This window comes from Penaeus chinensis, chromosome 40 (genome assembly GCF_019202785.1).
Source record: "Penaeus chinensis breed Huanghai No. 1 chromosome 40, ASM1920278v2, whole genome shotgun sequence".
Taxonomy (NCBI): Eukaryota; Metazoa; Arthropoda; class Malacostraca; order Decapoda; family Penaeidae; genus Penaeus; species Penaeus chinensis.
In genome coordinates this window covers 13,777,426-13,793,287 of record NC_061858.1, presented here as the reverse complement: position 1 = coordinate 13,793,287, position 15,862 = coordinate 13,777,426, and the positions used below count along the sequence as shown (strand labels likewise).

Below are 15,862 nucleotides of genomic sequence, written 5' to 3'. Positions count from 1 at the left end.
TAGAGATGATCAAAGACGAGATTCAACACTGGAATTCGAGGAGGAAAGTCGAGGAAGTACTTTGTGTCAAGGAGCTCTAGCACTAGTTAGGTTAGGCAATGGGGCAGAAGAAAACGAAGTTTTGTGCAAAAAGGTTATTCACTTGCGGAAGAATGGATACAGACATTAGTAGGTATTCTCAACAATGTCTTGCATGTCATAGGTTTATTAAGCTTGAAGTCTTCTCATTTGCAAAGGTATCCAGTACCATAGGAACCTTTTCAGACTCTGGATGGGACTATTTCCCCTTATAGAAACGGGAAATAAATACAGTACATATTGGTGATTATGGATTTCCACACCCGATCTGCAGTAGTAGACACATTCCCAGACAAAGCCGCAGAGGCAGCAGCGAAGACTCACAAGGATGGGGATTCAGGAGGTATATGACTAAGACATAAGGGTATAATCATCATCAAATGGACTCTGATTGGACTAGTCAACAGGTATTCAGCATCTTACGTGGGCTATCCAGAGCCGCTGATTATGACCACACCTCTTCCAGCAGTGCCTCCAAAAGCAAGTAGGCAAAGGTTCCTGCAACCGCCCTGGAAGACAGTTCATCCCCCCCTCCCCTCCCCTCGCCACAATTCTGTCATAATAACTTTGGGGTTTGGCACGTTTTAAACCATTACCCATTTTGGAAATACACAAATATTGCCTTATTGACCAGGATAGATATGGACCAGGCTGATATGATAATAGGTATTGAGGAGAGGGTGGTAGTAGTAGTGCCGAATGGTGGTCAAAGGAGAGCCTGGGATCGGGGATCTGGAATTGAAATCAAAGGGGCCATTTGATAAAGGGGTAAGCTTTAACTCAATTTAACTCGAAATTAATAAAAAATGGGGGAAATGCTGTGCTTAAATTTTATATTTTTTGTGAAATGTCTCCGCACATAGAAGGGTCTGCTAGTGCTTAGCCACAAAGGAGTCAATTAGTAGACCTTGTGACCTTACGGGATTTGAATTTGCGGGAAAAATGTATTTTTTACTAATGCTATGAATATCAATGGTGTTATTTTTATTATAAACATTATAATTACTATAATGTTATAAACATTAGTAACAGCACCTTACATACCTTAGGAAATGGATAGTAGAGGGCTTTGGAGAAGAGGCATAAATGAAAAGGAAGAGGAAAAGACCGTGCAAAATTAGCAGAGTCAAGGACCGAGGCCCAAGGCAGGGGTAATCCCCAGCATTGGGTCCCAGTCTGTCTCACAACCCCATCCCAACCTTTGGCAAGCATGGGATATGGGAGGCCAGTTTGTAGTAGTCGTCATGGTGGGTTTCTAATTTACCAGGGATCACATTTTTTTATTGTCTATGGTGCATCTGCTGACATTCCCAACCTCCTCCATTAATTAACCCTCGCCTTCCCTCTCTATTCTTGGATTTCCATTGCCATGCAGTGATTGTTTAGGAAGGCGGTGTCAAGGTCTAAAGGATCACCAATGCCTGTGACTAGTAACTTGGTATCTGCAATTTGTCTTTAAACTCAAAACTTTCAACAGTACAAAAATTATGTTATGAATAGATTCATGAAATTTTACTATAGCAAGCTTTACACATCATAACCTGGTCTATACCTTTTGTAGATTTCAGAAATGCAAATACTTCCAAAATGCCCAAAATCTATTTTTGCCAAAAATGAAACACTGGATAAACTTTTGTCTTCCAACTCCCAATGAAGATAATTTTTTCCAACTAACATCTCTTTGGGCAAAGTATTAGTTTTTGGGGTAATGATACTTTTTATACTGATATTCATATGGATGATTTTGATGTATAGCTAATCAAGTCAGTTTTTTCCAGCCCCACTCCCGCTACACAGTAAAATAGGCAAAATCAATTTAAATTAAATTTGAACAATACTCCTTGAAAGGTAAGATTCTTGCAGTTACCTTTTGTATAAAAAAAATCAATTTCCTATTCTTTACCAACTGCAAGATTTGGTTTAGGAAGAAATAAAACTGTATATTGGAGAGGACGACTAAATTTATCTGAGTATGTTAAAATTAAATTAAAAAGGACCATGAACAATTGGCTTTATGATCCTGGGAGTCCAGATGACAAGGGCTGCATCTGCAAACAGAAATCAATGTAATTAATTTAAATTAGAAGTATAAACTTGGCTTTCTGATTTCAGGAAAATGCCTACATCCTGAAAAGGATGGCCAGGTGTGAAGCATTATGCAAGATACAAATAGCATTAACAGTAACTGGCTAAGTACAGACTTTGTTTGTAGCATCCAGAACCCACAACACTTTGATACATTGTTTAAACTTGCCTTGTGGTTGCTACAAAACAATTACAAAAAGATAAGCTATTTCTTAATTTCATATAATCAAATAGAAAAACAGGTTAATGTTACCAAGAGCAACACATGTAGATAGAGCAAAATGGACACTGCCATCATTTAGAGCAAGATGACATTTCTAAGATTCAGCCAAACATTTTCTTCCCCTATTACATCCACTGTTTTTCATATGGAAAGCGAAAGCATGTTGCTTGAAGTTTTGTTTATCATATCCACTGCAAGGAGGTTCCGTGTTCATATAATCCCAATCTCAACCATGATTCCAATCATCATTGGCATTCACTTGTCCAAGTGCCCCTAATTTGTTCAAGCACCCCCCCATCCCCCCTACAAATTTTCATTCATTTTTATTCATTAATTTCAATGTCTTTATCCTACTTTCTTTCCTTCAGTTACTCATCCACTTGCTCTCCCTCTTTCCTTCTTTCTAGCTGGCTGAACTTAGGGTATCATTAGCTTCCCTGTCCAATCCTGGCTCATCTAAATTTTCTGACCCATACTAAAATAATGCCGTTCCTCTGCTGGTACTCAGCCTTTTCTACATGTCATTGCCCATAACTTATAAAATAATCAAAAGACACTTACTATAACTCAGAAATAAATAATGTTTATAGCTTCTCCTCTGTTAGACCGTATTTTGGGAAGTACAAGACTGGCCGCTCTTCTCCATCAATGTCTTTGTAATCCATGATAACAACCATGCCATCGGGGTCCATTGATTCTCCAGTGAAGAATTGCAAGTCCTTGAACTTCTTCAAAAGGTCTGTCAGAGGCTTCTGGATAGATGTTAACTTTGAAGCTTCAGGTGTGCCTTCCAACTTTGCCTTTACACTGAGAAGGAAAGAAAGTAAAGTTAACTTATTACTTAATGTTAGATAAATCCAGGAATTAAGATCTGTGCTGATACTCTCCAAATAATGTTCATCTCAACTTGACCCAATGCTGACAGGCATGACACATACATACGTGCCATGCCCACTGTGTTACTGGTTTGATTGTTTTTACACATAGATGACTACACTTGTACTAAGTCACCAATGAGCCAATTACGAGTATTGCCTGTCTCGCCTGTTTACCCTTTCTTTGATTTGCGAAAATATTTTACGTTCTCTTAATTTGCTGTTACTAATGTTTAGAACATAGTAATTATAATGTTTAATAATAAAAATAACATCCTTGATATTTATAGCACTAGTAAAAATACATCTTTTCTGCCAACTCAAATCACATAAGGTCACAAGGTCCACTAATTGACTCCTTTATGGTTAAGCACTAGCAAAGCCATCTATGTGCAGATATATTTCACAAATATAAAAAATGAGCACAGCATGTTCCCAATTTTCTATTCATTTTCCCTGGTGGCAGTTGGTTAAGGTACCAGTGGCTACACCACTAGTACCAAAAAGATCACAAGCATCACCTGTAAACACCCACTTCAATCTTGTATTGAGGTGGGTAGCTCCTCTTGTGTTGTGGAGCTTGAAGTGAATTGACATTTAATCCTTCCCTTACCTAGCCTTAAGCAAATAAATTATTCATAGTTTCAACAGGGGTTGTTGGCAGTCCAAAAGTATAAATCATTGCAGTTATGACCATTATGAGGCATGAATCCCTAGCCTTCTGCCTTATCTCAAACTAAGTTGCCACTAATTTGTTCAAATGACCTGCTTTAAGTATTGTTATGGCTCTTCCTGGTATTTTTTATTCTGTATAAAATTGCCATAATAGGTCAAATTTACATTTTTAAACAAATGTTCACACTAAATATATATATCCATCTTTCAGATATCCTTATGAAAATATATATATATATATATATATATATATATATATATAGTGTTAAGTCATGTTTTGTCATTTATTTTACAATAATATATAGATGTATTACCTGAAACATTTAAATAGGCAAAAGTAAAATATATTAGATACACATGCACAAATTTTTCATAAATAGGGTCAGTGATATCTATATATCCTTACATAACTACACCACACACTGTTTGAGAGCTCCCTCATCCAATTCAATTCAATCACTAAAATGCACAGGAATATGGGAATATAGTTAGGTGATTTGGTTTTATTATGAACTCCCTTGTAAGGGGGTGGGGGCACATGTGTGCACACTAAAACATACATATGCATGCATGCACGCACACATGGAGGCTGAATAAATTCATTGCCACCTTAATGTTACTGAGCTGGGGTTTAATTTGGTAACACTAGTGCATATAAGTATAACAATTTAAACTCAGCTGTTAAAGTTTTAAACGTCTAAACAAATTTATCTTCTAATATTGCACAAATAAACAGACATTCCCCCTTCTTAATTTCCTATTCAAATGTTAATGCCCTCAATTAGCCATACTGCTTATAGCTTACACACCCACATGCCAGGGAAAATGCAGTGCTCATTTTTTTTTCTTTTGTGAAATGTCTCAGCACATAGATGACTCTGCTAGTGCTTAGCCACAAAGGAGTCAATAAATACAACTTGTGACCTTCCCCAATTTCACCTTTCCTTGAATTGGTGGGAAGAACATTTTTTACTAATGCTATGAATATTGATGGTGTTACTTTCATTATAGACATTATAATTACTATGTTTTATACCATAGTAAGAGCAAAACAAGATACCGTAAAATATTTATGTACATCAAGGAAAAGGTTAAACAGGAAGTACTCATAACCAGCTGATTGGTGACTTAGTACAAGTGTAGCCATCTGTGTGTTTACTTTGTTTTTAATTTATACACATATAAATAAATAAATAAACATACACACGCGTGTGTGTTTATATAAACATACACACGCGTGTGTGTTTATATAAACATACACACGCGTGTGTGTTTATATAAACATACACACGCGTGTGTGTTTATATAAACATACACACGCGTGTGTGTTTATATAAACATACACACGCGTGTGTGTTTATATAAACATACACACGCGTGTGTGTTTATATAAACATACACACGCGTGTGTGTTTATATAAACATACACACGCGTGTGTGTTTATATAAACATACACACGCGTGTGTGTTTATATAAACATACACACGCGTGTGTGTTTATATAAACATACACACGCGTGTGTGTTTATATAAACATACACACGCGTGTGTGTTTATATAAACATACACACGCGTGTGTGTTTATATAAACATACACACGCGTGTGTGTTTATATAAACATACACACGCGTGTGTGTTTATATAAACATACACACGCGTGTGTGTTTATATAAACATACACACGCGTGTGTGTTTATATAAACATACACACGCGTGTGTGTTTATATAAACATACACACGCGTGTGTGTTTATATAAACATACACACGCGTGTGTGTTTATATAAACATACACACGCGTGTGTGTTTATATAAACATACACACGCGTGTGTGTTTATATAAACATACACCGCGTGTGTGTTTATATAAACATACCACGCGTGTGTGTTTATATAAACATACACACGCGTGTGTGTTTATATAAACATACACGCGTGTGTGTTTATATAAACATACACACGCGTGTGTGTTTATATAAACATACACGCGTGTGTGTTTATATAAACATACACGCGTGTGTGTTTATATAAACATACACGCGTGTGTGTTTATATAAACATACACGCGTGTGTGTTTATATAAACATACACGCGTGTGTGTTTATATAAACATACACGCGTGTGTTTATATAAACATACACGCGTGTGTTTATATAAACATACACGCGTGTGTGTTTATATAAACATACACGCGTGTGTGTGTTTATATAAACATACACGCGTGTGTGTTTATATAAACATACACGCGTGTGTGTTTATATAAACATACACGCGTGTGTGTGTATAAACATACACGCGTGTGTGTGTATAAACATACACGCGTGTGTGTATAAACATACACGCGTGTGTGTATAAACATACACGCGTGTGTGTATAAACATACACGCGTGTGTGTGTATAAACATACACGCGTGTGTGTATATAAACATACACGCGTGTGTATATAAACATACACGTGTGTGTATATAAACATACACGTGTGTGTATATAAACATACACGTGTGTGTATATAAACATACACGTGTGTGTATATAAACATACACGTGTGTGTATATAAACATACACGTGTGTATATAAACATACATGTGTATATAAATATATATAATTATTTTTTTTACATAATTACTATCTATTTATATATTTATATTTATCTATTACACACTGATTTTTTTTTTATATATATTTTACATTATATAAATTACAATAAATAATAATGAATACAATAATATATATGTTAACTAGGTTAGTTCTCCTGCTTCAGTCTTTAAAACAGCTTTATTTTAACTCACTTCTTTAGGTATTCTTTCATGTATGCAAGATAATCCTTCTTGACTTGGAAGCCGGTTTCCTGCAGACGCATATATATAACTACATCGACGCCAGACTGACTATTAGTGTCAGTGCCTTCATCTGCCTCTTCAGCTGATGGATTGGCTCCCTCCAGCTCAATGTTATCTTCAGTAATAGTAATATTTTTTCCAATTACCATGTAGAAGGCATCATCCACCTCCTCATACTTATAGGTGTCGGTGAACATCTCATCACCTGTAAAATAATTATTCTTGAGCAACAAAATCTTCACTTTCTGAAGTTTGCTTAAAAAAAGGGGAAAGGTAAACATTGGTAAACAACCCACTTAGTATTGTCAAGGCAAAAATATATGAAATGTAACAGAATATTTTATTCTATGCAACTTTTGGTAGTTGACAATTTGAGTTTAAAGATCACAAAGAGTGGGTAGTAGAATAATGGCATGTAGTAACAATTTTACTCTGAATTGCTTGGAGGTTAGCATAAGCATACAGAATCTTCAAAACAAAGAAAACTGCTGGTTACTAGGTAGTTATTTTTTTGGACAGGTTTATATACATGTAACCAATCACATAAGGCTGACCATTTAAATCTTCCTCATTTACCCCAAATCTGCTGGGCCATGCCTACAGCCGTCACAACAAATCGAGTCAAGTACAGCTATAGGTGTTGCACCGTGCTAGAGCAAATCAAGTGGAAGGTTCCGCTACATTAACCCAATATTGCCGGGGAAAATAAATAAAAAAATAAAAGTGCTTATTTTTTATATTTTTGTGAAATGTCTGCTAGTGCTTAGCCACAAAGGAGTCAATTAGTAGGCCTTGTGACCTTTCCTTGAATTAGCGGGATTTTTTTTTTTTTTTACCAGTGCTATGAATATTGATGGGTTTTTATTATAATCAATATAATGTTGTAAACATAATTAACATCAAAATAAGATTATAAAAAATATTTCTATAAATCAAGGAAAAGGGTGAACATGCAAGACAGGCAGCACTCATAATTGGCCGACTGGTAACTTACAAGTGCAATTAAACAAGTAAATTCTCAGTGGGTATGGCATGTATGTACATGCCCTGCCCATCAGCATTGGTTTAACAGACTTCTGTGACAAACGGCAGGCTGGTTGCCTGAAATCAGTCAGTGACGCCAAAAGATTTCTGATACCATCATTAACAGGTTAATGATTAAGGTTATATTCAGTCATTTCAGCACATTATCATTCCACATAAGTGAACAAAAATCAGATGCCTGGATGGAGTAAGGTACCTATTTATTTATTCACAGGTTACATTTGTCAGAAATGCATGAAAAAGGTGCAATAAGAGTTTTATTGAATTAGACCTGTTTTTAAATTCCATAGTTTATATTTTGGATCAGGTATCATTGTGTATTAACATCACAAAATAAGAGATATTTCGTTAATATTTCCAGTTTAAAAATCTGCCATCAATATGCCCTTGATGTGGAAATACTCTTTATAATGAAAAAGTCAATTTCAAATAAAAAATTTGCTGATGGTGGACAGTACTGATTGTTACAGCAAAGTCAAACCAAAATAATATCCATTATATTCTATTTCACATTAGCATTTAATACTCGGTACACATACAGACCCCTTTATAAGCTACTGCATATTATCCCGTTTATGATGTGTGAAGGGGGAAAAAAAGAAAAAACGCTTAGAGATCAATGGCAACATGCCAACTTTGGGCGCAGGAGTTCGGTATATCAAGCCAAATCACCGGCTCGTAGCGCTTTGGCACGCTTCCGCAGCGTACAGCCACATGCCACAGATCGAGCGAGCGGTTTGTTTTGACACCTCACGGCGTGACCCGTTGGGAAGGGATTAAACCAGGTCCCCGTAAGAAGTATACAATCTTATATTTATGGTTTCATTTCTCTCTTTTTCCTATGGTACATGTTGTATTTACTGCAAGTTGGCACAAAAAGTTATCTAAACTTTTTTTTTTTTAAATACAAATATTGGACAAGCTTTATACACAAAGAATGATAATACAAACTAGCAATCATCTTCTGGCAAAAAGAGATCAAAATTTAACAAAAATTACTATTTCTTATAATTCTTAATGTTGTGTTTAAGAAGCTTCGCATTTGATTTCTTGTTATATACATTTCTATTGGAAGCATCATGGAAATTTTTTATTATATGCAAAAGTAAATCAGTGTAAACAAACATACATAAGAGTTACTGATCTGATATTTGACATAAAATATTGCAATAAATGCCTATCGTTTTTGTGGAGATATTAAGGATTACCTTTTCTTTCATGCTGCAAAAATCAGTCATGAAGATAAACAACAATGTTTTGGTGGCTGCTTGTCATCTGTCAACTCAATTTACATTCAACTAATATTTGACTTCAAGATGGAAAACAAAGAAATTACTAGACACTTAAAATAACCCAGTATTAGATATTGAAAAGGCATGTTATAGTCGAATAAAGGTTTTGATTAATTAAGAAATTAGGAAATATACTGTACTATATCATGCTTCAAGATCCCCTGAGTAGCTGTAACTTATGAGGTACATGTGATGTTATACCATGGCAGCTTTTGTTTCCAGTACTGCCTTTGAAGGCCTTGTAATGGCTCTGATGCAGTATAAAACATTGTAAACCGATTTGAGTATCTGTACCCTCCAGAGACGTAGTTAAGCAAATATATGAATCAGAAAGAATGACCTACCACCACCTGCCCCAATTCCTTTTGATGAGAAACTTCTCCCAAAAGCAGCTCAACAGGAGTTACACAATGTTCATAGGGTGTTATTAACCCAATGGCGTCAGGTATAGAAAATTAAACAAAACTCTACGCTCTAGCGAACGGCGGCAACGCGCCGACTGAGCGCGTGAATTCGGTACATCAAGCCGAATCATTGCCTCGGGGCGCTTTGGCGCGGCGCCGCAACTCCAAAGCTCGAAGTTGGCTCGTTGCCATTGATCGCCAGAGCATAGCTTTTTAGTTTTCTTCACCCGTCACCAAGGGGTTAAAATAGAATTAAGAAAACTGCATTGTGGCAATCAAATCACCAAAAATCTGGCTGTTAGGATTATGTGAGTGGCTGCTGATATGCTGGGCGAACTCGAACACGTGTGGTTAGTGACAAAACTGACTTATTTGCAAAGTTATTTACTTATTTTATGCATAAGCATATTTAAATTTTTTGGTAATTTTCCAATGTCCATATTTGCCATTTGATTTGTATAACCAAAGGGGCAAGCCCCCTGTACCCCCCTTTATTAGCACTTAATGCCTTCTTAACCCCTTGTTGACGGGTGAAGAAAAAAAAAAAAAAAAAAAAAAAAAAAAAAAAAAAAAAAAAAAAAAACGCTCTGGCGATCAAAGGCAATGCGCCGACTTTGAGAGCGGGAGTTCGGTACATCAAGCCGAATCACCAACTCGTAGTGCTTGGGCGTGCTGCTGCAGCATACAGCTGCATGCCACATTTTGAGCAGTTTGTTTTGACATTATAGACGTGACCCGTCGTAAAGGGGTTAAAGAAAAAGATAATGTTTATAAAATGACCTGCGAACGATTTGTCTCGAGTTTCATTTTACTACTTTCTTTACCACTTGAATTACAATTCTTGGCTCGGGTCTTTATTATTTTCCACTTCATGGAATTTTATTATTGCCGTTCATTGGCGATCTCCTTGATATTCACCCCCCCAACCCCCGGTTCTCCACGGGATCCCCCAAGATTGTTGGCTGGAGTTCGGGTGCAGTCCTTTTATAAAGATTTACCTTTTTCTTTAACCCCTTGACGACGGGTCACGTCTATAGATGTCAAAACAAACCGCTCAAAATGTGGCATGCAGCTGTATGCTGCAGCGGCACCCCCAAGTAATTACGAGTTGGTGATTCGGCTTGACGTACAGAACTCCCGCTCTCAAAGGCGGCGCATTGCCATTGATCGCCAGAGTATATATATATATATATATATTTTTTTTTTATAGTTTTCTTCACCCGTCAACAAGGGGTTAAGAAGGCATGAAGTGCTAATAAAAAGGGGGTACAGGGGGCTTGCCCCTGTTTAAGGAATAACTAGAAGGTAAGAGAGGTTAGGTTTGGATTTTGGGACGGTATCAGGAGGGTGCATTGCTGTCATTAACAAATACTGAATGGTGAAACTAAGGTCAATGTTACCGAGAGTGACGCACAGAGAAAGAGTAAATTGGACATTACCCTCTTGTGGAGCAAAATAAATGCTTCACAAGAGGGTAAATTTGCATCAGCCTCATATTTACTGGGAAATGACAAAAATAGACTGCATGGCACTGTTTTGAGACTAAGTCCCATTCATGTTTACCTTGCCAGGACCAAAACAAATGTGAAATGTAACTAATTATTGCGATCTATCAAGTAGTCCGTGTATTACTGTGTGCTTGTGAAATTTTTTTTTTTTAATTACCAGTGTTTTTCTGAATTCATGTATTTAAAGAATTCTTTTACTTTTATTATACTTTTTGTGTGTTTTGGTAATCATTTACACTATTTTGTACAATAACCCTTTGCGCATGAGCGTTTTTCCTCCAGATTTGACACTAATTTGTTCTGAAACACTGGTGAGAAGTGTTACATTTTAAGTGTGTTGTGTCCATTCCTGGTCATCTTTAAAGCCATATAGTGGATATATAGAACAAATAGATATTAGTATCCATCTCAGCCTGATATTTGAGCCCAAAAAGTTCCCCAAATGCCGAAAAAAGTGATTAGAAACCAAGGAATTCGGGCCATAGAAGCGAAGAAAAGTTTGGTCTTTCACTATATAAAGGTATGTGGTTTTACCCTGGGGGTTCAGAGGGCAGAGCCCTTTGGCTAGGCTAGGCTTTCTATATTACAAGGGGTTCCAGGGGGAAGAGACCCCTTGCTAGGGAATATATAGATCATAGAGTATAATAGCCACAGGGTTAAGGTTAAGTTGGTGTATTTGTTAGGACGCATTGTATGGTTACCACAGGGGATCTGGATTACGTGAAATCCCATAGATTTTTACCAAACATTGAGTTTGATTTCTGTAGTTTTTCGAAAGTTGGCGCGTCGGTCCGTAAGCTTTCAATGATGGCGGGGACGTCCGCATTTCCCAAGATTGTTGGGTAGAGGAAACAAAAAAAATCTGATTGTGGAACTTAGTCTCTGAGAGGCTGCATCATTCTTGGTAACAATTACCATAGATTTCATCTTCTATTTTATGCCCAAATATCAAAATTTCAACAAATTTGACAATTACTGTATACAATCAAGAAAATCCTAGGTTAATTTTCCGGTAAATTTTAAGTTTCAACCAGCCTCCGACTTTCGAAACCATTTTTTTGGGTGTGTAATCTCCCCTCGTAGTTTAACGCTGTTATGCTGTTGCTTTCCGTCGCATTTGACTCGTTGATGAGTAGCGGAACTTGTATTCCCCGACGGCAAAAGTGATAATATGTGTAACATTCGGCTTCGTACTGTATTAAGGGGGGGGGGGGGGGGGAATTAGCATGATTTACACACAGAAAAGCAGAAGAAAAACACTAAATTAACTTAAAATCAGGTTTGCTGAAACTCTACGGGGACAGTGGCCATGTTTCACCTATGCAATTACGATATACAATTCGGCGGTTAAATCCGGGATTAATTTTTGCCTGATTGACGGACAATACAAATGAATCAAACCATGTTTAGGCACAATCAACTTTTAAATATGAAAATGCGTTTCGAAAGTTTCCAGATGATCGTTTCAACTTCATACACAAGGCTTCATTAATAGTTCCTCAAATAAGAACGGTATTTTGATTGACACCATTAATAAATACAAAGCAAACAAACAAAAAAAAGCGCTATTGACAATTACGTGTTGCGCACGGAGACCGTGCCGCAAAGGCACACGCAGTCTCCGTGAATTTTATTCTCAAACAAAAAACTTAAACACATTTTTGTAACAGACCTTGCAACCTTTAGTGATGATTGTCGTCAAATATGGTAACCGTTCAATACTTATACTTGTCTTAAAATGTAAGATGGAACTTATTGACCTTTGCCTGAGCCGAAAATACTTCGGATGCCGTGGCGACGACACCCATTCGACTGCGGTCGGTTGCAATAGCCAAATCGGCAATAATTTGTATTAATAATGCATGTATTATTCTCCTATTAAAAGTATGCATTTTTATTACATTAATTGGCTTATTACTTGAAATGTACTTTGTGCAATAACTATGTAGATTTCGCCGGTTCTCGTTAAACGTTACTTAAATTTTACTAACCTTATATTGTCCCGTCTCCGTTATTAAGCTTTAAAAATAACACGTCCTCGGTGTAGCAATATTTCCAGTTATACGTGTATTTCGCAATTTGTAAACATTTCTGCCGGCTTCTATATTTTTTTCACACGTACACTTCCTTGGCCACCGGACAGATACACACTGAATGTTTTCCATGGGTTTTCCATAATCGCTAAGTTGTCAATAATTGGTCGTTACACATGGTGTCCTTGTCTTACTGTTTCAGACATTAATAATTTATTATCGGTATTTCAGAAGAAATGTGTCTTTACGTGCGCAAAAAAAGGTATTTGCTTTAAATTAGGTTTTATTTTACCATATGCATACAAGCAATCAGGTAAGTGTGACCTCTTACCCGATTTGAATCGCTCTCTGAAGAACTATCATCCAGAGGGACGGGTGGGGGGGGGGGGGATAAATATTGGGTCAGGTATTGCGTTATATACTCGGCCCTAATACCTGGCCGCTTGACCCATTCTTTAAAGTCCCTCCACAACGTTTCAATAGTTTGTGTGTGTATTTGTGGGTCTGGGTCTACAAAGTTCTCAGAATTATTAATACTCAGATGTTTGTAACCATGGTGTCATAGGTTACGGCAGGCAGCCCATCCATCACTGTATATCACACTGTCTGGTTTTATATATTTCTTAATAAGGGGTATGAGCGTGTCTGCATTGCGGTCAGTGCCAACCAATGGCACAATGAATTTCCTTTTACTCACACGCTCAATACCCCCAAAGACCCACACCTGGCTGCTGCTCTTCATGATTTGCGAAGTTCTAGCTTCGCCCGGGACCTGGCTCAACTGTCTGCCCCTATTATACTTACGGCGCACGAGCAGCGTCTCGTCGATCTCATGTATTACAACGCCGACACCTATTGAATTTTGATTTTGTAACCAATATTCGGTTACTTCAGAACAAAAACTCCTCCAATCTATGCTAGTTGGCTTAGAAATACTAATACATTTAATGTGTGCGTGATCCCAATGTTTTTTGTAGCCAATAATTCACAAACAAAATTACTTTAAAAAGGTTCCAAATATGTCCACTGCAGAAACGTGCCTTTGTAATCGCTGGTCGAGAAAACGTAACTTTTACGCCGTTTTGTCTTTGCTATTTTTTCCATCTGCCACAATACCACATATGTCGATCTTCACGATATTTGCAAGGTAAATCGCAATGCGGGCAACTTACCTCTCTTGCCAAAACACCGTGTGCTCTCAGGAACTCTATAGCGTTATCATTTTTTTTTCAAAATAATCAGATATAACTATAGTAATGCGGGTCACAACCTACGCACCTGAGATCCATTTTGAGCAAAGATTTCGTATATTTGCTTTCCTTGCCTTGTGATTGGTTTATAGTATTTCTTGTAATGCTATTGGGTCTCGTGACAAATGTCACGCGCATGTGGTATAGAATAAAAGTTTCAAAAGGTTTCGTGCGCTGTTCATGCGGTAACATTGTTGATTTTGAAAATCGCGTGCAATTCTTCAGTTCCCTCTTACCTGTAATATGGACCAGACACATCGATTAGCGCAGAGTAAGAAATGTCATAGTTACTGTTAATACTCGATTTTATGATGGTATTACTCGTGTATTGTCAGACATTTTATTGTAGAAAGAAAATCACCATGTAAGTTGATGCGGAATTTTTCTAATTACGAAATGAAAGTATTACAATAAATGAACCAAAATAAAATGGTATCATTGTTTTGTTTACAAAAAGTAGGAAAGGTTATCGGATGGCGATTTTTAAAATATTGAGATAGTTTTTTATTTGGGGCTCTGTAACACTTGCATGTCCAATAACTTTGTTATTTCTGATTTGCGACGGAAGTTCATAGAAGATAAGTTTCTTAGATTTGTTTGCTCTATCACATGCATACATTTTTTTCCGGTGTAAAGACGGCTAGTCAAAACTTTACCTATACCAATTTTCCGACTATGACAATTGGGTCTTCCCTTACAATATGATTGAGAATAATGTCTATTTGTCCTGTATATTCACGACTTTAAAAATGACCCGGAGTCGACACAGCGCTTAAAACAAAACATTTCTCACTTAATGGCTGCCAGATGAGCTGTCAAATCTCCCAGTGAACGCGCATGCGCACAAGGTTATTGTACAGAATAGGGATTATTAATTACCAAAAAAAGTAAAAGAAGTATAATAAAACTAGAAGAATGCATTACATACATGAATTCGGGAAAACAGACGCTTGTAATGACAAAATAAGCCTTCTCACAAGCCCGTAGCAATACATGGACTACTTGATGGATTGCAGTGATGAGTTACGCGTCGCATTTGATTTGGTTTTCGCGAAGTAAACATGGAAGGGGACTTAAATGAAGGGGTGATCTTCTGTCTTCTCTGTCCTGTATCTCCCTTATTTAATATCTGTGCACCTTTTGCCATAGATGAAAAATATCATAGTTTTCGTCGAGGTATCCACTCCATACACTTATTTTACTGTACTCTTGGTTGACATGCGCGGAAAGTTTACCAAATCCTGTTGCTGTCTGAACAAAACTTAATGAAACTTCATGCTTGATGAAACTGGAAATTCACCAAAATAAACAAACCAGCTACAGCTGCTGTGGCCTCACATTTAATGATGATAGTTCTTAAGGTTTGTTTACTCTGTATATTTATTCTCTAGGCTTGTCTAAGGAATAAATAGAAGGTAGGGTAAGGTGAAGTATGCATTGCTCAACACTTGGCTCCCCTTTCATGAAAATTGACTTTTTGCACAAATTTTAGAGCTAGTTTACTCAGGAGCTTTTTTTCTATTTCATTGGACAAAGTTTGGCTTGTTTTCGAAAAAT

At 36.9% G+C, this 15,862-nt stretch overlaps 1 protein-coding gene across 1 annotated transcript in view; it reads right to left on the bottom strand.

The window, feature by feature from the left end:
- Positions 1 to 2,021: 2,021 nt before the first annotated feature.
- Positions 2,022 to 15,862, bottom strand: part of LOC125047217 (translationally-controlled tumor protein homolog) — a 14,578-nt gene continuing 737 nt past the window's right edge. Inside the window, exons 2-4 of the mRNA XM_047645409.1 lie at positions 6,724 to 6,979; positions 2,948 to 3,193; positions 2,022 to 2,126 (exon numbers count right to left, since the gene is read on the bottom strand). Of these exons, the coding sequence (XP_047501365.1) occupies positions 2,971 to 3,193; positions 6,724 to 6,979 (479 nt within the window). The 3' untranslated portion in view covers positions 2,022 to 2,126; positions 2,948 to 2,970. The remainder of the gene's footprint in view (positions 2,127 to 2,947; positions 3,194 to 6,723; positions 6,980 to 15,862) is intronic.